Source organism: Protomyctophum bolini (assembly GCF_963924005.1).
Source record: "Protomyctophum bolini genome assembly, chromosome: 7".
Lineage (NCBI taxonomy): Eukaryota > Metazoa > Chordata > Actinopteri > Myctophiformes > Myctophidae > Protomyctophum > Protomyctophum bolini.
The window spans coordinates 13308791-13329655 of NC_137868.1; the positions used below are offsets into that span (position 1 = coordinate 13308791).

Sequence of the window (20865 nt, forward strand, 5' to 3'; positions counted from 1 at the left end):
TTTTTCTGCCTTTATTAGATACGGTACAGTAAGCTCAGCTGACAAGAAATAGGGTGAGAGAGATGGGGATTGACACGCAGCAAAGGGGTCGTCGGGAACGATTAGCAGCCTATGGTGCCCGGACCACTAAGATGGCCCGAGCCTAAAGCGAACATTTTGCTTCTGGGGATCCCTGGAACGTAAGTATTTTGAGATGGGGGTCCGTAAACCAAATCATCATCATCATATCATATCATACTATAATTAACTCATCATATCATATCATAACATATCATATCATACTATAATTATCTAATCTAGTCTGAATGTGTGTCAGAAACACTGTCGTAGCTCCTCACTGCCTGCACCAATCGCTCCCACTTTTCACACAGGCATTGACCATAATATTATGGAGGTCTTAACAAAGTCCCTTTTCTCCATTTAACACATTATAATTTAATAGTGTCTTTATTAGTGAATTAAAATTGCCCCCTCAACTTACATGGGAAAACGCACAACCGCAGACCTCATGAAATATATCAGAACGGGTAAGGACTAGTAAATATAATTTTAGGGGTCCTTGAGATGAAAAAGTTTGAGCAGCACTGTTTTCAGAAAATCTTTTAGGATTTAGAAGATATTTGTAGAATCAGCCCCCAGGTCTTGAGTTAAGAGTGTTCAAATGGACGTGTAATGGTGCATTTGGTTCCATTTTGTTACAGGCCTGCAAGAGCCCATTTGGTTATTATCAATATGTTTACCCCCCTGGTGTTCCCCAGACCCCACAATGAAAACCAGTGCACTACATAACACTTTAGTTTATTGCAGAAAGGGGGCTACAAACATGGCCTTATTTCAGTCACTTATTCCCCCCCACAAACTAGCCTATTAGGCCACCCATGCAGTCCAATTAAACTTGTAACATCTTATACCTAGCTTAATTGAATCCCTGCACTGTGAATCTCCGGTTTAAATGAGCGCCGCCGCCGTTACACTGTAGTCAGAAAGACTGTGTATGGAGGGCAGACATCTAGGCCTACACCAGGTCGGGCATTCATCAATAGGAAAATGCAGGATTTGCACACGCCGCCGTTGAATTATGTTTAGCTTTAATTTATGCCTCCAAAGGGATATGCGTAAACAATTACAATTAGTTGCAACAGTCACAGTAAATCATAGTGTATCAGGGTACCAAAACAACAAGGGTGGATTTAAATGCAAATTGGGTCTGGGGAAGTTGGCTGCATCAGCATTTGAGTATACAGTATATTCAGAAATGCACTGTGTCTTGTAATTCGGCTCTAATAGCTGTAGTTTATACAACGTAGTCCATTCACAAAGCACACGGTAGCTATATTGTAAGGCCCTGTCCAATCAAACTGACTTATACTGTACTTAGATCATTCTACAATACTACAGTATAGTACTATAGGTCTGTTTTCACCTATCCCCAGTGAGTATGACAGTATTTAACCCTCGAGATGCACTTGATAAAACTCGCTGCTCTGCCAAATATTGTGGCAATTATAGTAGTGACAGCTCTATTTTCTTCTGTTTTTTTAATTCATGTTAACAATTACTCTGAATCTGTCTGATGAATTGAATAGGGTGGACCTTGTTGTAAACAAGTGTAATGCTTTATCAGTGTGTCGTCCACAGTAACAGTCTTTGTATTGAGTTGTGCTTTCATGTGAAATGTACCATTCTGCAAACTGTTAATAAATACCCTATTGGCCTGAATAAAAGAAATTTTTTCCCCCCAATGGAAATATCCTAAAAAATCATGTGAAGTGAGGGGTGCTAATATGGTGATGTAAAACAAACGGTGCCAACATAAACATTAAATGCCATTAACAATATGACGTAATGAGGGTCATTATGACGTACATTTTCCCTTCATTGTCAATGGCATTTTTAAAACAAACATTGAACTAAACACAAACATTAAACCTAGCGCCCCTCAAAAATGGGGTCTCATTATAATCGGGGCTAGAATATTTGACATTCAATGTTCTTTTTCCACAAATGAGTCTTGAAAAATGGGGGTCGTCTTATATCTGAGAGTCGGGACAATAGGCCTACGGGTAGCCAGGTAGTCAATTCAATTAAATTCAAGTTATTGTTGCCGAATGTTCCTCCCAGAATAGGGACACAAGAATTATTAAAGTGCAGATGTTTCTAGAAGCTTTGGTAACCTTGTGATCACAGCCATACAGTAAGGTGAAGAACCAAGGGTGCTCTCATAGACCATTCGTGCTAGTGTGCTACATACACAGAACATTATGGTCTTACCTCATATTCTCGGGGTATTGCAGGGAAGTGCTTCCATGATAAGAGAAACTTTGGGCTTGTTCATCAGGGGTGACACACAAGTGGAAGCTGGTGACTGGGAACCGGATGGAGTGATCATCCAAAGGTACTGAACCTCCACAGCTCCCTCGCAATCTGGGTGAACAGATTTGGCTGGCGAGAATCAATAAGGCTAGCAGTACACTACATGGACATGTGCTTCATAATTAGCAATACATATCTATAAGTAAACACAAATATGTTCAGGCTGGGGGGAAAAAAGGTTTCTCGACAGCAAAGAAATGCATGCCCACCCACTGAAGTATACGACTAATACTACAGTACAATATAATACGGCATTTGAAGTATACGACTAATACAGTACAAAAATAGAATTTTATTAGAAGCAAGCATATTTGGCCCTAAACATTATTGCATAATCCTGAGATTAATATTGCAGAGGTGGAAAATATATAAATATATGTGCTTAATTTACCACATTATCTTAACAAAAAGAATAGACAGAATCAGTTTTCACAAAACTTTTGGTTATATCAAAACAATACCCACCTCTACGACATATCCATGTAATGTACAGTCATGTGCCGAGACTTAAGCCCAAACCACACTGGTAGGGACTCCTTGGGACAAAACCGTTTTAAGGTCAACCACACCAATGCAACTCGTTCACCTCAACACCTACCAGTGTGGTTTGGGCTTTAAACAATCAAATAATGAAGAACAATAAAACATACAGTAAATGCATAATCTGTATGGCAACATAACAGAGCTATATGTTGCGTTATCCATGGCATAAAGAGACCGTCTGCTCCCTGAGTGAATTGTTACAATGTGATTTTGTTCAGGGGAAAGACTGGAACACCCAGCCTTTTGTGCTGTGACCTCCTTCATGCGCGGGTGTGATTATTTTCTGAGTCATTTAAGGCACATAAAGGCGCTTAATTAATAAGCGCTCATCCGTTTTTAGGGGGTCCCCTTCATAGTCAGCTGAGCATTGCGGTCATGCGCCACTGAGGCAAATCCCCCTAATTGAGAACAGTCAAGAGAAGCATCTGTAAACAGCAGACGTTAAATAAATAATTGAGTATAAATACATGACCGCTACAGTGGGTTTTCCCTCTTCCCTCATCATTTTCAGTTCCCAGGAGACGTACAGCTCCAATCTGCCGGAATCGATGGCTCATTCTCTTTTACTCTCACTGTAAAGTCTTCTCTTAATGATCACACAAATATATTTGTGCAAACATCTCAAACGTACGTGCGACCTTACATCGGAGATCTGTGGTTTTCCTCAACTTGTACTTGTAACGTAATGTAATCAATGTACTACACAAACACCATTTTATATCTTGCATCTAGTTCAACATTTTCTTTTTTCAGTATTCAGACAGTTTCAAGGTTTTTTCCTGAAGGTTTTTTCGGACAAAATATACAGTATGATCGCCACAGTTGTGACCAATTAGTCATGGTATGATATCACTGAATATCATAACATCCCCCCAAATAATGTTTCCGTCAGTGACTGAAGAGTGCACTGACAGAAATTGCACAGTTGGATCAATGAAAGTTTCTTTAATAAAAAAATAAATGCCACATTTTGGGTCAGATGGCCTTCATCAGGGCAAAGGTGCTTTGCCCTGATGAAGGCCATCCGACCAAAAGCTTGGTATTTTTATTAAAGAACTTGCATTGATCCAACTGTGCAGAACCTCCATTCTATAGTCCGTCGTGAGTGAAATGATTTTCTCCTGTAAGGGCATATAAAAACAAAATAGATAACTTGCATGTTTCAATATGTTGTCACTGTCAGTCGTTTCCACGTCATTCTAATGTTTTATACTAAATCAAGTGTAATTACCTCATCCCAATGTCAGATGTTTTCTACTCGTTAAAGAACAAAAAAGGATTTTAGGACTCAGCACACAAGGCGACTTCATACGATGTGGGATATTGCGTTGTCAATCTTGCTGGTTTGACAGCGAATCCAGTCTGTCAGCTGTTGCTTTGGTTAGTGGCTATAGGAAGATACGTGGGATGTGGACATCTCACCATGTTGGCCTCCCTCTGTGAGCCTGTTGTTAGAAAGACAGAAGAAGCCCTTCATTACAGACATGTCATGCATCACTGACATGGTCTACTTTTTAACTTCATGACAATCGTGCCAACAATTCTGTAGTTCCAAAGAAATAACACTAAATGATTTTTTGTGGCAGGGGGTGGCAGAAAACGACTAGCTGCACTAAAAGCTGCTGTCAAGCATCCCTCAATAAATGCAGTCGTAGACAGAAACAATCTGACAGAGGGCGTATGTAGGGGTAGAAGCCTGGCAATAAAAAAACTACACTCTCCCTCGCTATGCAAGTATGGCAGAAAGATGACAGGATATGACAGGCATAAGTGCACATCTGAGATAGAGAGCCATGTGGTGGAAAGCTGCACCATCACTGAACATATGGAATGCGTTGGCTGCAATAGAAAAATATCAGGCTGTGTTTCAGTCACCTGGTGTGGGTGGGCTGGGTGGGCAGGATGCCTGTGGCCAGGTGCATGGCCATGCCTATGTGCATTTCCAGGATGGTGATGTGGGTTCACATGCATGGCAGCAGGGTGGTGGTGAGCATTCGGGCGCTGTGGGTGCCTCTGAGCCATGGGGATGTTAACAGGGGGTCTGGGAAACCTAGTTGGGGATGCGTGGCGAGTGTGTTCCTTAGGGAGTGCCTGGAACTGGGCCATGTGGATGACCGGAGGTAGGTTTGGAGGGCGATGGACCCCAGCTGTAGTGGCTTGAGGTTGCCGTCCAGGTTTGAGCAGGGCAGCCTGGGTCTGTTGGTTGCGATTTTGGAAGGTTTGAGCCTTCTGTGTGTGCATCTGTAGTGCAGCCGTTGTGAGATTACTAGGGTTTTCAGAAGGGTCTGGGACTGTAATAGTGTCTCCTTGGCGAGGTCGATTGGCACCCTGTAAGCCAGGCTGTGTCTGTGGATCCAGGCCCCGCGATGCCTTCTGTGTCTGTTGCTGTGCCATGTACGCCTGTGGGAGATGATTAGGATCAGCCAGAGCTCTTGTATCAGTGCCCTGTAACACAGCCGGTCCCTGTAGTGTAGTAGCTGCTTGTGACGCATTAACATGGCCTATGGAGCCCTGCAGCGCCTCGGGCCTACTGCTGTGTACATCTGCCTGCCTGGGGGCATTGCGGCTCTGAGGCATGCTTCTGAAGTCTTGCTGAGAGCTAGGCCTTTGTGAACGAGGTCTTGTGTCCACGTGATGGTCAGCCTCGAGCCGTCTCGTATCAGGGGCGTTTTGTCCCCGGAGGTCGGTTCCATGAGATTCTCTGCCCGTCGGTGGTACAGCTTGTGGGGATGTACCTCTGCTCTCTCGTGTGGTCCGGTTTGGACGTTGATGCCGAGTCCTGTGGGAGATTGTAGCCTGCTGTGTGGGAGGCTGGGAAGTGTAGTCAGTACTATAGCCTGAGGTGGAGTGAGGCACTGTCTGCCCTCTGTTAACTGTATCACTGGGATACGCCGGTGTCCCTCTGAGACGATCCCATGGCATTTGGCGACGGCGGGAACTCGCCGAGGCACCGTGGGGCAGGGAGCTGCCATCACGTGGCACTGAGCTGCCATCACGTGATGCAGGGTTCAAATTGGGTGGAATCGTGTGTTGTGTGATATTAGTTACTGGGTCTTGTAGGTAAGTCTGCGTGGTGGTATGTTGCTGTGCAAAGTTGTGCCTGTTGCTGTGCGTGTAACTAGTAGGAATAAGCCCAGCATGTGGTTGACGACTCCGGTCTAAGTGATCAGTCTGTTGGCGGTCATCGGGGAATGACGGTCCTCTTTGCTCAGTCGCAATCATGTTCTGCGGGTTACCGTTTTGTGAAGCGCTATGATTGTTAAGAGGCAACAGGGTTCTGTCTTGTGGGTTATTACTGAGTGGGAGTGACTGATGTGTTGGTTGGCCATTGCTCGGATATGAATTTAAATTGACGTGAACGGTAGGCATCTGTGCATTGCCGTTTTGCTGGGCAGTTGGTGGCAGAGTGTTAAGGCTAACATGTACCGTTGCGGGCTGGGCACCGCCCTGGGTAGTACCAGCCTGTATAAGAATATTAGAGCTCTGCTGCTGTGTGTGTGCTGGAAGTGTGTTTGCACTTTGAGCAAATGCGTGTGTAAATGCTGGGTTATCTCTGCCATTGTGCGGGTATGAATTGCCATTCTGAATGACATTGTGTGAGAGTCCATTTGTGTGAGTAAAGCCATTGTGTTGCTGCGTGTTAGAGTTATGTGGGCCGTTCATTGGCGAATGTCGGTTCCCATGGCCTTCACATGGGATTGTGTAGAGGCGGTTCTGGTTCTGTACGGGTGTGTTGGAGTCATGGAGGGGGGGATCAGGATGAGGACTTTGCTGTAAATCCCTCGAACCATGTGGCAGTGGATCTGGTGGCTTAATGGAAGGAGAGAGACAGAGTGGAGGGAGAGAACACGGAGAGAGAACACACACACACACACACACACACACACACACACACACACACACACACACACACACACACACACACACACACACACACACACACACACACACACACACACACACACACACACACACACACACACACACACACACACACACACACACACACACACACACACACACACACACACACACACACACACACACACACACACACACACACACACACACACACACACACACACACACACACACACACACACACACACACACACACACACACACACACACACAGTTAGTGAAAAGCTCTACAGCACCATCCCATGGTCAATAAAAAATGGCAGCCCAATGATGTATTGATCGTCAACATTGCAGTGTCTTACCATAAGCCTGGGGTTTTGCCTGGACTTCAGCACTGGCAACCAATCTCTCAACCTTCGGTTTGCTGTAATAACAGACATGACAGAATCAAATGTCACTTCAGCACCGACAGATACAGCCATATTACTGTGAGTACACATTTACTCACACACAAAATAAGTTGACAAAGCCTATGACTTAAAAATAAAAGTCATAGGCTGCTACTGTACTTCTGAATAGCAGAATGTTTACATTACTATCGGAGCGGAAGCTTATAAGCTGATGGAAACATTTTTGTAATCAATATTTTGTATCAAATTATTAATTTTGTTCACAAGTAGCCGTGTAATAAGCGGGATAATGTATAGTGAGGCAGTCATTATCAGGAAGTCAACCGTTTAGCAGAGAAACACAGACACAGTCGTGTGTGCAACCCACACACACACACACACACACACACACACACACACACACACACAGGCACTTAACTGTTTCTATAGCACACCAGTAACACAATGGCCAGGATGATTAAGATCAGCGCAACCAAACAACCAATCACGATCCCCGCCACTGCCCCTCCACTGAGACACGTGCCTAAGAAAGAGGAGAGGAATTAATAACGATAATGAGTCTGGGCCTCAGACAGGCAGGAGAAGGGGGAATAGGACAAAAGAACAGATTCTAAAAAAAGGATTGATGAATCGATAGCGGAAAAGGAAAGGACAACACACAGACATGGCGAGAAGCAGATGAAAATAAAAGTAATGTGAGCTGAGAGTTAAAATGGAAAGGAGAGGAAAATAATTGAAGGACAAATGGCTGAAAGTCACTCAATGATTTTGACCAAATCGGTCTTTTGGAGTTACACTCTGCTCTCTCTGTCATCAAGATGGAACCGAAAATAACAATTATAACAATAAGCAATCATTATTGCTCACCTACAGTAGGTTAACTCACCCACAATGTCCAGGTCTGTCCCCTGCTGGGACGTGCCTCCAGTTATAGCATTCTTGGCCACGCAGGTGTATCGGCCACTCTGATTGGCCGAAAATGTCTGAACGCTGAGAACGCCGCTATCTGGCTGGCCGGAAGCCACGGGCTGCTCGTCGTGTTTCCACGAGAAGAGGGCGGGGGGAAGCGAATCAGACGTGCAGGTGAGTCGCACCGTTTGTCCCACCACGGCATCCCCTCCCCCGACACACTCTGCCGGGGTGGACTTGGTCAGCACAGGGATGTCTGGACCATCTGGTTATGAGACAGTGTGAAGACATCAGAATCAGCCCGATTGTACAAATGTCTTCAAAATTGCTATATATTGATCCTATTTCTATATCAGTGGTGCTCAAACTGTTTCATGTCAAGGACCACCCAAAATTATATGCATTTGGCTTTCCCCATCTGAAAATATTTTGTTCCGGGGATTTGAGTTCAAAATGTTTGCTTTAAAATATATATTTAAAGATTTGCACAAAATGTCACGATTAAAAGATATATATATATTCGTGCAGCACTATGAGCTTGTAGATCTGCTATGTTTGAAGTATAAAATAATGCTTTTTAGCTCAAATCTAAATGACACAGACACTTTCCCGGTTTTTACCTGTAACTCGTTACATTAGATAACATGCAGCCAGAACAGGGACCTCTTGTTCAAGATTTCACCAACAACATTCTGTACGCACTGGTGGCCACTAAATTAAGTACTGCCAAATCTGTCTTTGTAAAAATGTAGTCCCCAGCGAATCACATTGGAACATTATGTTATGTCAGAATCAGTGATGTGTTCAGGACAACATAAAAAGCAGCAAATAAGAATCACAAATTGAGATCAATAAACCATGGACAAAATTGACCGTTTAGAATGAAGGATTTTGGCTACCATAGTTTAGCTGACATTTGCCAGTGTTTTGATACACACTAGGTAGCACTCAACTTTATATTGACCTAGTCATCATCATCATGGACCAAAATAAATGATGTATCAAATAAGGTAAACATTCCCGTATTAAAGTTGTCCTTTATCAGCAACCCCATGCCAGCATTTGAGAAACACCTGCGCTAACTTACAGTAGACGGTGAGGCTCTGCTTGTCAGTGTCGGCGCTGACAGGGTTGCTGACTGTGCAGCTGTACTCCCCGGCATCGCCCCGTCTGGCTGGGTTGATGACCAGTGAGCCGGCTGAGATGGTGATCCTGGAGTCGGGGTTGATGGCTGATCCCCCTTTACCCCACTGCACGCTGGTGTCAGTGCCAGCCATCCACGTGCAGCTCAGAGACACGTTGCCTCCCTCCAAAGCCACTGAGGGAACAGACAGACTCACCCCAGCTACTGCGTCTACAGGACAGAGTAGAATGTGGGAAAAGGCTTCACAGAAGAACGACCAAGGATGAATTACTACTACTACTACTACTCAGAAATAAAGTTAACAAATGTGACATTTAGACATTATCTTACATGACAGACTAAAGAGAGAACATCAAAAGTCACAAGTGACAAAATAATGTAGCTCGTATTTTTTCTGCTGAGACTACTTTGGTGCAGTCAAAGTAAATGAAGGTCGAAAAAGGATGCATACACAGGGCACACCGGCACAGGCACAGATGGTGAATAAAGGGGCAGACGGTACGAGTGGTGGCTGAGATGCCACTTTGGCTAGCAGCCTAAGACGAATAATTGGAGTGCGAAAAGGCAGTGTATGGATGGAGGAAGCTGTGACTAAAAAGAACAAGCAGCAAACGAATGTATGCAGGAAACTGGCAAGCAGCTCTAATGTCTTCTCAAATTCGCAAATAAATTCTGCAGCCCGCCTTTTGCTAGGACCTGTGATCCTCCCATGGTAAACATTGATGTGTGACACAGGTGCTAAATTGATCCAGTGAGGGCTGATGAGTTGGCCTGATATACAGTATAATGGTGGAAAAGGCAGCTGGACCCACTGGACTGATGCCATATTATAAGTATATTCAGTTACTGTATATACACATCAATGCAAGGCATCATTTGGTTTCCTATACATCTGAGAGTGCTAAATCTAAACTGGTTTTGTATGTCACCTTATCATGACTGACTGGGGAAACCATCCAAAGGTCATATTTCTTTAAAGAAAGAAAAGCAGGTGCGCTTCCTCTGGAAACTGCCCTAGCTAAGGCAGTGGGTGCTCACGTTTTGAAAATAACTTAACTCATAAGCCAACTAAGTGGTATTTTGGAGTGCTGCTTTTTCCACTTAGTTGATTTATGAGTTAGGACAGTGGTCATATTTCTGTTTTGTCATTGACAACTTGTGATTCTGAACACTGTGAACTGTACTCATTCAGCAAGTAGTAAGTACCACTCAATGGGTGCTGCTATGTGCAGCGTAAAACAAAAATGAGAAAGCTATTTGACCCACGTCTATTGGTCAGTGATCCTTGATCAGCTCTCATGCTCTGTGAATCTTAAATAAGATAAGCCCAGGGACTCAGGGAGTGAGTTAAAATGGAATTAAGTCTTGAAATTGCATAAAAACCTGAACCACTTGCATTATTAACACCCCATTTTTAATTAATTTGTTCCTACTACTACTACTATGGGTCACTAATTTCATTATTATTTCTAACCCACACAGTCGCTTTCTTTCAACCTCTTTCTCCCTCATGCAATTACTCCCCTCCCGAAACAGTCTCTTCTATGGAGATGTCTGTCCCCTCCCTCACCCTTCCTAGGCCCTTCATAGCACCTTCACAAGCGATCCGTCCTTTATCTCTTACCGAACACCCTCAGCTGTATCGAACGGGAGTTGGTGTCAAGGCCAGTGGTGGCCATGGGGGCCACTTCAACCGAGTAGTTCCCAGCATCTCGGAGCTGGGCATCGCTGATCCGGAGCTGGGTGGCGGAGATGGTGACCCTGCCCAGGTACTGAGCCACGTTGTTAATAACGGGCCCTCCGTTCGCCCAGAGACCCAGGGGCGTGCCCCCCCCACCGGGGGAATTCCATGTGATGGCCAGGACGTCTGTCACAGTCAGTACCGTGAAGACTATCTCAGTCCTGGTCTGAACCAGCACCGGGTCGATCTGGAAACGGATGGGAACTGGGTCTTTGCTCATGACAGCAGCTGCGGGACCAAAACATTTTCAAAGTGATGATGAAGAGAGAAAGAAGGAGGCTATTAAAAGTGGGATTAAAGACTTAGAAGAAACAGAAAGGAAGATGGTTTCTGTGGAAGTAGGAATTTATTTTTTCAGTGGGTTTTGAAAAGCCTCTGGGTGGAATTATCACCAACATGTTTGTGGGAGGAGATTCTTTAAATATAACTTTGGCATGTCAATACTTTTAGCAGCAGAGATATGACAACTACAACACAAGTGGGGGAAGTAAAGTGTATGCCTTATGTAGAGTCCATGTCCAATGAGAAACAAAACATTTTAGATTATATTCATTTTTGTTGAAAATCATGAAAAATATTTGTGATTCTGTTTCAATATTCAAATTAGAGTTTTCTTCTTCCTTTGAAATGCCTGATTTAAGTGATTTTACACTTTCAACACCAAAAACGTGAAATTATAGATCATTTATAGATCTTAGTGTTATTGCCTTTTACGAGCTTGTAAATCTGCTATTTTTGAAAGAACTACTAATTTAGCAAGCATTTGTAGAATCGTCCTCGGATCTAAATGGGTTAACAAGTCAATATTTAGCTTTTGCAAACAATTTGATTTTGAATTAAGATGTCCTCTAGTTTTAAAAATAAAAACTGTTTGTGGACCTACAGTATAAGGTGTACTGTATGTTTAGGTTATACCTTAACTACAGACAGGCAATCCCTAGGGATTCAAAAGGGGATTTTCTGTCAACGACACAAACTGTGCAAGAAAGCCAACGCTAATGAATTATAGTGAATCAAATCATCCTGATCAACCTTGAATGTGTTTACAAGGTACTCGCAACAAAGAGCAGAATGACAGTGTTAACACCGAGATGGATTGCACAGGTTTTCTGTATTGATCCAGGACTGTTTTAAAAATAAGTTTATTTTAGTAGGCTACCTGATTAAAATAATCATTCTAGAGTCTGAAATGGTTTTCCACTGACACTGGAGTGGAACTAAAACAAATCCTGAGTCACAAATTAAATCAGTGTTGCCAGAATTAGCTAAAGAAATAAGCTACCAGGTTGTCGCAATGCAACGTTGTGAGCTTGTACCTATTTTTTACAGTCTATGGCTTGTACATCCGTCTGATCATGGCAACACCACGGTGAGCACTGAGCAGATTAACTGGAATGCAGTCAGGCAGGTTTAAGAGCCGTTTAGGAGTGACATTCTGCTTGTAATGTTTTGTTTTAAAATATGCATGGGAGGAATACCGACTGTAGTAGGCCTACATAGCTACTCCCTCGTACGTTTCCCACAGAGGAGTCAGAGGCAGAGCCAAGAATATCCTGGCAAATATCAGGTTAGCCAGAAGATTAGGTGAAATCAAAGAAAGTGCCTTTTTACCTGCCAATAACAGAACAAGTGGAAGGATATGTCCCTTCATCTCCTCGGTCGGATCGGTTTATGGAGAGATGCAGTCTCAAAGGGACTGAATGCTGCTTGGAAAGAGAAAATATCCCATTAGCCATATTAGTGCTAATTGCTAAAAGACATTGTGTGACAAGATTAATACAGTAATACACCATAGCTATTCAATTAGCCTACATTTAGCTAACACATTTATTTGTGTTCTTAAAGCACAAAGACTTCAGACTTACGAAAGGGTTTTGCAGCTGCCTTCATCTTCATTGATTGTGCACCAAACATCTCAATGTGTTCATGTTGTTTGTTTTTGTAACTAATCGTCCACTTCCTTGTGATCCACCTCAGACAGTCAGGAAGACACACCTGTTGGAGTGTTGCCATGTCCGCTTATTATAAGGGACTTTTGACTTGTGTTTCTGCTTGTTTCTAAAGTGTAGTAGTAGCCCCTACTGTAGTAAATACTTTGTGCCAGGGACCCCTGTTACGCCCGCACCAGATTTGTGTAAAATGTTAACAAAAACCTCCCACCCAGATTATTTTAAAATGTGCTCATGTGTTATTGTTTTTATAGACCTGGTTGCTTATTTCTCTCAAAAGATCTGGCAACACTGACCTGTTGAGTCACAGCAAGGGAGCAAGGGATGTCCATTGTGATCTAGCATGCATATTTATAATTACAACCTAATAACATACAATAAGTAATTTTGAGGTAGCATTTATTGTATCACCCCCCCCCCCCCTATGCTCCCTGTAATTACCCATTTCTATCACAGTGATGCGACAAATACACATAACACATAATACACGAGTAAGACGCGTGAACGCGGGAAGCGAACGCAGATCGTAAATTGCAATAACAATTAGAATAAATTACGAATTAGTGTCACTCAGCTCCATATATGGGCACAAAAGGGGCCAGGTCCACAACAAACAAATCACTGGCCCCTTTTGTGCCCATATATGGAGCTGAGTGGACCTGGCCCCTTTTGTGCCCATATATGGAGCTGAGTGATTGCTGATGCAACACACTCCATATTTGGATAGCGGGACAGACACACGGACATGATCTGCTAGGTCTCATAGTAAGTGCTCACTGCGTTCGCAATGAACCCCAGACACATTAAACCCAATGAACACAATGCCTTGCACATATACTAACTAAATAATAAGCACAATAAAACATAACCCTGAGGCATTCTGGGGAGTCTCGCCTCAGCCTATCAGCCCATGGCTAGGAAGTTACAATAATTCCCTTTTATTGAACACATCATATCTCGTTATTATTTTCATTGGGGCAGAGAATAATGCTTTAAAGTGAATAGGATGGAACTAATTATATTGTTTGCTAGTGAATTGGAGTTTAAATTCAATTTTGAGCCATAGCCTACTTATTCATACAAGGAACATTGTTTTATTTAGAGGTTAGACTCATATCTCGATTGTAACACAAAGTTGACCTACAAAGTGAAGTCACTGGAATGAGTTTGTGGCCAAAAGACAGACAGGGGTATCATAACTTTAATATCAACAAAACCTGTAATGCTTCAATATCTAACATGCATATAACCATTGCAGGAGACAAATTATCTTGGATTTATTGACTTCCAGAAAATATAATAGTTTGGGGAGACTATATTTTGCCCAAAATATGGAAAATGTTAAATTGAATATGCAAAATGTTCAATGTTCAATTTAGGGGGGGGGGGGGGGGGGGACGCCATAACATGTGATGTGTTGTGATCTTGTAGATTTGCTTTTTTTTTTTTTTAATTCTGAAAACTTAAATAAAAAATGGTTGCCTACATTACACTTTTTTATTACAAATTATAGGGTCACCAGGTTGAAAGGGGTTAAAAATCAGGTAATAATTGTAAATGGTTGGAGACGGGGTGTTACTATAGGGGCCGTTGGGGCCCAGAGGCAACCCTTGGGGCCCAACGGCCCAACGGTCTGTTACAAAACGTTTGGCGGAGCCTGCTGGTGCAGGCTGCTGCTAGCACACACAGCCACGCACACATGTGCCCGCCTCCCAACAGCTCTAGTGTAGAAGCCTGGTGACTGTGAGGCGATGTTAGTATAGGCTAATAACGTGAAGGAACTAAGGAAGTCAGAAGTGTCTGTGGCGAGTGTGCAGTGTCTCGAGCATAGAGTAATAGCTAGGTCTCGAGTCCCGACAGCCAGGTACGTGCACAAATCACAACTACAACTACAACTGTACCCCGCTGTTTATAAACCAAAACGCAGTTTGGACTTGTTTTTACAGGCTGCAGATGTATGTGCGGCTGTGCCCTACTGCCCTGTATTGTTCGTTATCCTAAAACTTCACGCCTGCAGAGACTGTCTTTGTCAAAGCTTTACTGGTGCTCTACTCAATAAGCTACGTGGACCAAAATTAAGAAATGTTATGAATTTTGCGCCAAGCGACAGATTTATTACCTAAAAACATTCAACGTTATCTGTCTTAGATACATTAGAAAGTTGAGGTAAGGACAAAGCATTTTTCATCTGATATATTAGTGCCACCCACTGGCCATGTCCAGATAACTTTTTTTTATTGAGAGAGAGAGAGAGAGAGAGAGAGAGAGAGAGAGAGAGAGAGAGAGAGAGACTGTTGCCTGCCTTGTTCTTGTGTCAGTGTGTGACTGTGTCTATCCATCCAGCTAATAATACATACAACAATGCTTAACACAGTACTTTACTGAAAGTATATTTTGAATAGATAAACAAAAAACAATCTGGAGGATAAGTTATGAAACAAAAACAAAACAAAAAAACTAAATGGCATAACATTCTAACACTTTCAACAGCTAACTTTTAAAATAATGTCGTTTTATTCCATTCCATTTTATTTTATTTATGATGCTGTTTTTATCTACAGGTCTGTTTGAACAGTGACTCAGTGTGGCTGGAATCCACATCAACACAATCGAACTTGTTGCATTGTTGTGGGAGTGTGTGTGTCGGCCAAGCTGCTGATAGAGGTTCGGCTATAAGGAAGGGTGTGTGGGGGGTTATGTGGGGTTATGAGGGGCGCTGTTATTCCACTGGAGAGTGGAGAGTGTAACTATTTAAAACTCAATGCGATAGCAAATGGCAATTACTGTACAGGAAGGGGTAGAGGAAATCGTGCAGCATGGAAACTAGCTGACGCCTACGTACAGAACCTCTCACTGCATGGACCTCTCACACACAGACACAATTTCAGAGAAGCGCAAGTTTCTGGGGCCTTTACTCCTGCTCAAATGGACATTTTGTCACATGCCATAAACATCTAGGTTTTGCCATGCTATATTATTTTTTTGGAGCTTAGATCTTCAGCTATATTCTGGTCCTAGATATGTTTTGTTGACACAATGGCAAGTAGGCCTACATTGAATACCTGTCTGATATTGTTTTATTTGGGGCCATAAAACTGCAAGCAGACGTTGTCCCACACCTTACCCCTGGGTAAAGTCTTTTGAATGCGGAGAGGAAATTGTCCCAAGACTCCGCTCTGACTCATCTGTGTTGTATATCTACGTGCCGGGAAGGTAGGTGAATTCCATGTTTAGCAGGCTGGCTTTTTTATTTTATTATTGTACTCAGCTGGACAAATTGAAGTATTGTTCTCATGTAACACTCTTCAAATAGAACATGGAATGTACAGATATTTGTCTATATATAACAAAGCTTTGGTCAGTGTTCCTATACTGCTGGGAGTATTTTCCCTATGTTGATTTTGTGTACTGTAACATCAGTGCTCCCATGTAGCTAATTTGTTTTTGGCCCCATGCACATGACATTAGTTGTGGTTCTACAGCAGGTTGCAGTGCTACAAAGTTGTGGTGCTTATAATGGAAAACAAGGAATACCCTTTTTTCTGACAGTGTGTCCTTTTCTTTGATGCCATTCAGAGATCCCTTTTGAATATAGGCTATCCACCTTTTGTCCTACGCACCTGTCACCAATACTTTTTGAGGTGTGCCTTTTTCTAAAAAATATTATTGTGTCTGGAAATGTTGTTAGTGTCCTTTCTGTGTTTTGCACGTCACTTCCATGTAAATATAGAGAAAACATGTTGCAAGAAAATGTGAGGTCAAAGACCAATTCCTTCACAAAGTGTGTCTTTCATTTGCAGGTATCATGGATCTTCATTATCTCCAATGCTGGAGAGTTGCCCTTCTACTTCTCTTAAGTAAGGCCTTTGCAAAAAAACAAACAAAAAAGGTTTATGATTAAATCGGGAGTCTAGCCAGGTTATTGTCTTGAAATATCATTTCCTCTATGTGACCTCAGAGCTCCCTCTGAGGTCATCTGAGGCTAAACCATAGGTTTCTGTCCAGAATAGATGCAAGAAAGAATGTAATTGTGTTTGTAGATGCAAGTATGTAAATGCATTGTAGATTATAGATACTTAACAGCCCTTTACATTACACTTATTTCTCATGTTTCTAACAAAGTTACTGCACACTTGGTAATAATTTCCCTGTGTGAGTACAGACATGAGGCTTTACCTGGTCCACTGCAACTCTGTGAATACAGGGGCTTACTGTACTTGGTCCGCTGCAACTATGACATAGATTTTAGCGTACTAATGTGATTTGATGGATATCACATTAGGCACAGCTGTCGTGGTCCATAAATCACTAGCTGACATTGCCTGACAGAAAACAGGCATACATATTCATAAATCCCATGCTGAGGAAAAAGTTGTGTAAATGACATCCTAGTATGCCAGTCTAAATTGACAGAACCGTGTAGATTACTTATTGCAGCTGGCAGTTTTAGTCATCTCAATGCACTCCCCTTGGGCGAACAGCCAAAAGCATATAGAATGTTAACCACATAGTCAAATATTCATTTATCACTATACAAGTGCACAAGCAGACAGTCCTTGGAATGCACTATTAGGATGGAGAAATAACAATGCTAACCAATCTCTGTTGCCAGTGCCGTGTGGTTACCGGTGTATGTCTGTGCACATCCTGGACGAGGACCCCGTCCATGTAATCCCTGGTACCAGACTGGTTCTCCAAGCCCAGATCAACCACGGACCCCTGGAAGAGGTCTCCATGGTAACCTGGGAACGGGAACCCGAGACTGGAAGTCCCCCCGGGAAAGTGACAGTGGCCACGTGTCCTGGCCAAAACATAAAGTGTGCTGATAAACTTCCAAATGCGCATGTGAGCGCAGAACAGCAGGGGACAACGCTGAAGCTTGAGGGATACACCCCAGCAGACAATGGTGTTTATGCCATAACCGTGACGGATCAGAACGGAGTGAAAACCACGGCACAGTGCATTGTCAGAGAATATGGTATTATCAGAATCCCATTTTTCTGCACACTACAATCTCCTAGGTTTTGTTTCTGGATTATTCCGTCACGCCTTTTCGTTTCCTCACGGAGGATTAGGTTTCCACTCTCCAGTCAGTTCTGGTTTAGCTATTTTCCTTTTAAAGTATCCTTGCTTTCATTTTCGTCAGCCTCTGCTACCTCTGTCAGTTTATCAGTTCCCCTCTATCTGTCATCTCAATTTCTGTGGTTCTCCATTTCATTCTTACCCCTAACATGAAATCACACTCATCCCTTTTAGACACCCTACTACTTTTATCTGAGGAGCCTTAGTAAGAATAAGATATTCTCCGTCATATCTCACCATCATCTCCACTCATTACAGTTTGATGGTCTCCACTTTACAACAGTTGTATTTATTTTTCTTCCCATAACCCCTTAGGCCCTACTACGGAGCCCCTAAGACTAAATACAAAATTAATACACCGACAGATGTAAGCTGCTAACCTTAATAAAAAAGAAAACTCACCTCACGATAAAAAAAGACATAAAGCTGCACTATGTAAGTTTCCTCTTCTACCCCGGTTACCTGGTTTCATGGAAAGTGCTCAAATGTTTGCCATTGAGCTTATTGAGCCATGCATGCTTGCTCAGGGGATAAACTGTGTAGGTGTCTGAGTCATGACCGTTGACACAATCTAAATATCTCAATAGAAGAGCGGTGAGACACAATTCTGAAATGGTTTTTTTTCTCCTCATGAAATGATCCTCCCCTCTGTCTACCCCCGCCCTCCCCAAAATGGAACCCTGCGTCTATCTGTCTTTGCAGAGCCTGTGCACCACGTCTCAGTGAGCGTTAACGTCTCTCACTCCGTCCTTGTCTGTGGAGAAGCCTGGGGGACGGACCCACAATTCAGCTGGCTCTACGAGAGAGACGCCATCAGCAAATCTGTGGGGAGTGTGTCCAAAGATGGGAAGACCCTGTATGTCTCCAGCGCACCCATCTGTGGGCACTTCACCTGCATGGTCACTAACAAGCTGGGCCACAGCGTTGCCACATACACAGCAGGTACAGTATCGCTTCAGGCTGGTTCACTGACCAGTGCCATCCATCTGCTATTAGTGTAGGTCAGACACTAGCAATCCGCTCCTTGTTATGTGCACAGGATGCATTGCATGTTGTTCAAAGTCTGAACCGAATGTTTATTCGATTCAAGAATAAAACAACATTTTTACCATTGTTCTGGTATGTGCATGTTAATATATGACACGCGTCAAATCAGTTTCATAATGTTAATAGAGCTTCAGAGTCTTCTGCTGGCTGTCTGTGTAGCATCCTAATCTTGTGTAGTGTCCTTAAAGTGCTTATATAATATAGCTGTTTATGCTATAATGGGATTTTCCAATCTGGGCTCAGTAACCTAACACAGGGACTAATACTGTGCAACCAGAAACTGCTAATGCCAGAAGCCTACTGCTGACACTGTAGCTAATGACGCTAAATAAATGCACATCTTTCCATCTGGTAAAGCAGCACAGTTCAAAGTCATCCAGGTCACTTTCAGCTTGGTGCAGTTAATTAATTGATTAATTAATTCAGTGTTCTTGTTCGGGTGTGTGTGTGTGTGTGTGTGTGTGTGTGTGTGTGTGTGTGTGTGTGTGTGTGTGTGTGTGTGTGTGTGTGTGTGTGTGTGTGTGTGTGTGTGTGTGTGTGTGTGTGTGTGTGTGTGTGTGTGTGTGTGTGTGTGTGTGTGTGTGTGTGTGTGTGTGTGTGTGTGTGTGTGTGTGTGTGTGTGTGTGTTTCCGTATCTGTTGCCTTTTTCTGTGCCTGACACCAACAGCACCATGTGAGACAGAGGGCAAGGGCCGGGCTACGACGGCGGCCGTGGTGTGCCTTTTCATCCTCGTAGCATGTGGAGGAGTATTGGCTTTTCTCCTGTGGAGGTACAGTACATTTGCCTGCTGACACTGTGTGGGGCCAGGAGTCAATGCACAGATACACATCTCACTTCAAACCCACGCGCGCTCTTGTGTTAGAAGCTTAAAGCATTGCTGTGGGGAAAATCTGAATATTGCATAAATTATTTCCATATGGGGAAGTGATATATGACATTAGCATCTTTACAGAAGTATTTACAGAGTAATTAATTATTATGTTTTTTGAAGCCGGTATGCTTGATCGTGAGATGATATTTGGTTTTCTATTTAGGAGGAAAAGACGATACAACAGCAGGGGTGAGCGGCTGCATGAACATTTGGATGACAGCATCTGAATAGATGTAGCCTATACACATTTCCCCCACCCAGTGCCTTTGAAATTGGCAAGCTACACGTTCCGGTTTCTCAGCCCTGTTATTGGTGCCAGGGGATTGAAAATGGACCCCACTCCTTGGGAGGAACCTTCTGTCCTGTGAGCAGCATGACCTCGTGGTTGAATTTGACAAATGTGAAGAGTGAACTGCTTGCCGGCAAATGATAGTGTTCCATTAATAGATTTGTCAAATATTATCTGACTCCTTACACTGTGCCGACATTTTGTCCTTACATGGCCTCTTGTTGAGCTGCTACTACTACTGACATTTATGCATGCAAATATGAAATAGGAATTAAGTTTTATGAAACAATATTTGTTTTTACTCACTGCATATTGTATTAAGCTACACTGTCCTTGTAATAAAACCTTCCACAGCATGTGTTTTGACTCAAATATTAATATTTGAATTAGCTAATTCAAATACACCCTGGACATGATACTGCATGTACAAGACAAGTACAGTAGTACACAACCCCTGGACATGATGCTAGTATGTCGCAGGGACTAACCGAAACTAACCCTTGACGACTGGGTCCCATTTTTCAGTCTTTGGTATGACCCGGCTGGGGATCGAACCCCGACCTCCCAGTCTCAGGGCGGACACTCTAACTACTAAGGCCAATGAGCTGGTTGAAAATTGTATAGCAGACGTGAAGTCCACATATC

The 20865-nt window shown here is 43.0% G+C and overlaps 2 protein-coding genes across 7 annotated transcripts; one reads left to right on the forward strand and one right to left on the reverse strand.

Annotated features, from left to right (window-relative positions):
- Positions 1 to 2976: 2976 nt before the first annotated feature.
- On the reverse strand, positions 2977 to 12947 carry LOC308318172 (uncharacterized protein). Of its 2 annotated transcripts, none has more exons than XM_080767603.1 (9): positions 12847 to 12947; positions 12593 to 12687; positions 10865 to 11209; positions 9184 to 9450; positions 8074 to 8361; positions 7606 to 7710; positions 7140 to 7201; positions 4792 to 6726; positions 2977 to 4361 (listed from the first exon to the last, which is right to left on the reverse strand). In XM_080767603.1, the coding sequence occupies exons 2-9, from the start codon at positions 12630 to 12632 to the stop codon at positions 4335 to 4337; spliced, it is 3069 nt and encodes a 1022-aa protein (XP_080623729.1). In that variant the 5' UTR covers positions 12633 to 12687; positions 12847 to 12947; the 3' UTR covers positions 2977 to 4334. The 2 variants fall into 2 exon arrangements, with proteins under 2 accessions (XP_080623729.1, XP_080623728.1); XM_080767602.1 differs by having other exon boundaries at positions 12593 to 12684; positions 12847 to 12926.
- Positions 12948 to 14652: 1705 nt separating this feature from the next.
- LOC308318061 (uncharacterized protein) lies at positions 14653 to 20576 on the forward strand. 5 transcript variants are annotated; one of them, XM_080767436.1, is made up of 8 exons: positions 14672 to 14794; positions 15492 to 15594; positions 16036 to 16143; positions 16731 to 16787; positions 17543 to 17908; positions 18715 to 18954; positions 19727 to 19829; positions 20095 to 20576. In XM_080767436.1, exons 4-8 carry the CDS (start codon positions 16736 to 16738, stop codon positions 20156 to 20158), a joined length of 825 nt encoding a protein of 274 aa, XP_080623562.1. In that variant the 5' UTR covers positions 14672 to 14794; positions 15492 to 15594; positions 16036 to 16143; positions 16731 to 16735; the 3' UTR covers positions 20159 to 20576. The 5 variants fall into 5 exon arrangements, with proteins under 5 accessions (XP_080623560.1, XP_080623562.1, XP_080623563.1 ...); XM_080767437.1 differs by lacking the exon at positions 14672 to 14794 and adding an exon at positions 16507 to 16571 and having other exon boundaries at positions 14823 to 15594; XM_080767434.1 differs by lacking the exon at positions 15492 to 15594 and having other exon boundaries at positions 14653 to 14794.
- The last annotated feature ends 289 nt before the right edge of the window (positions 20577 to 20865 follow it).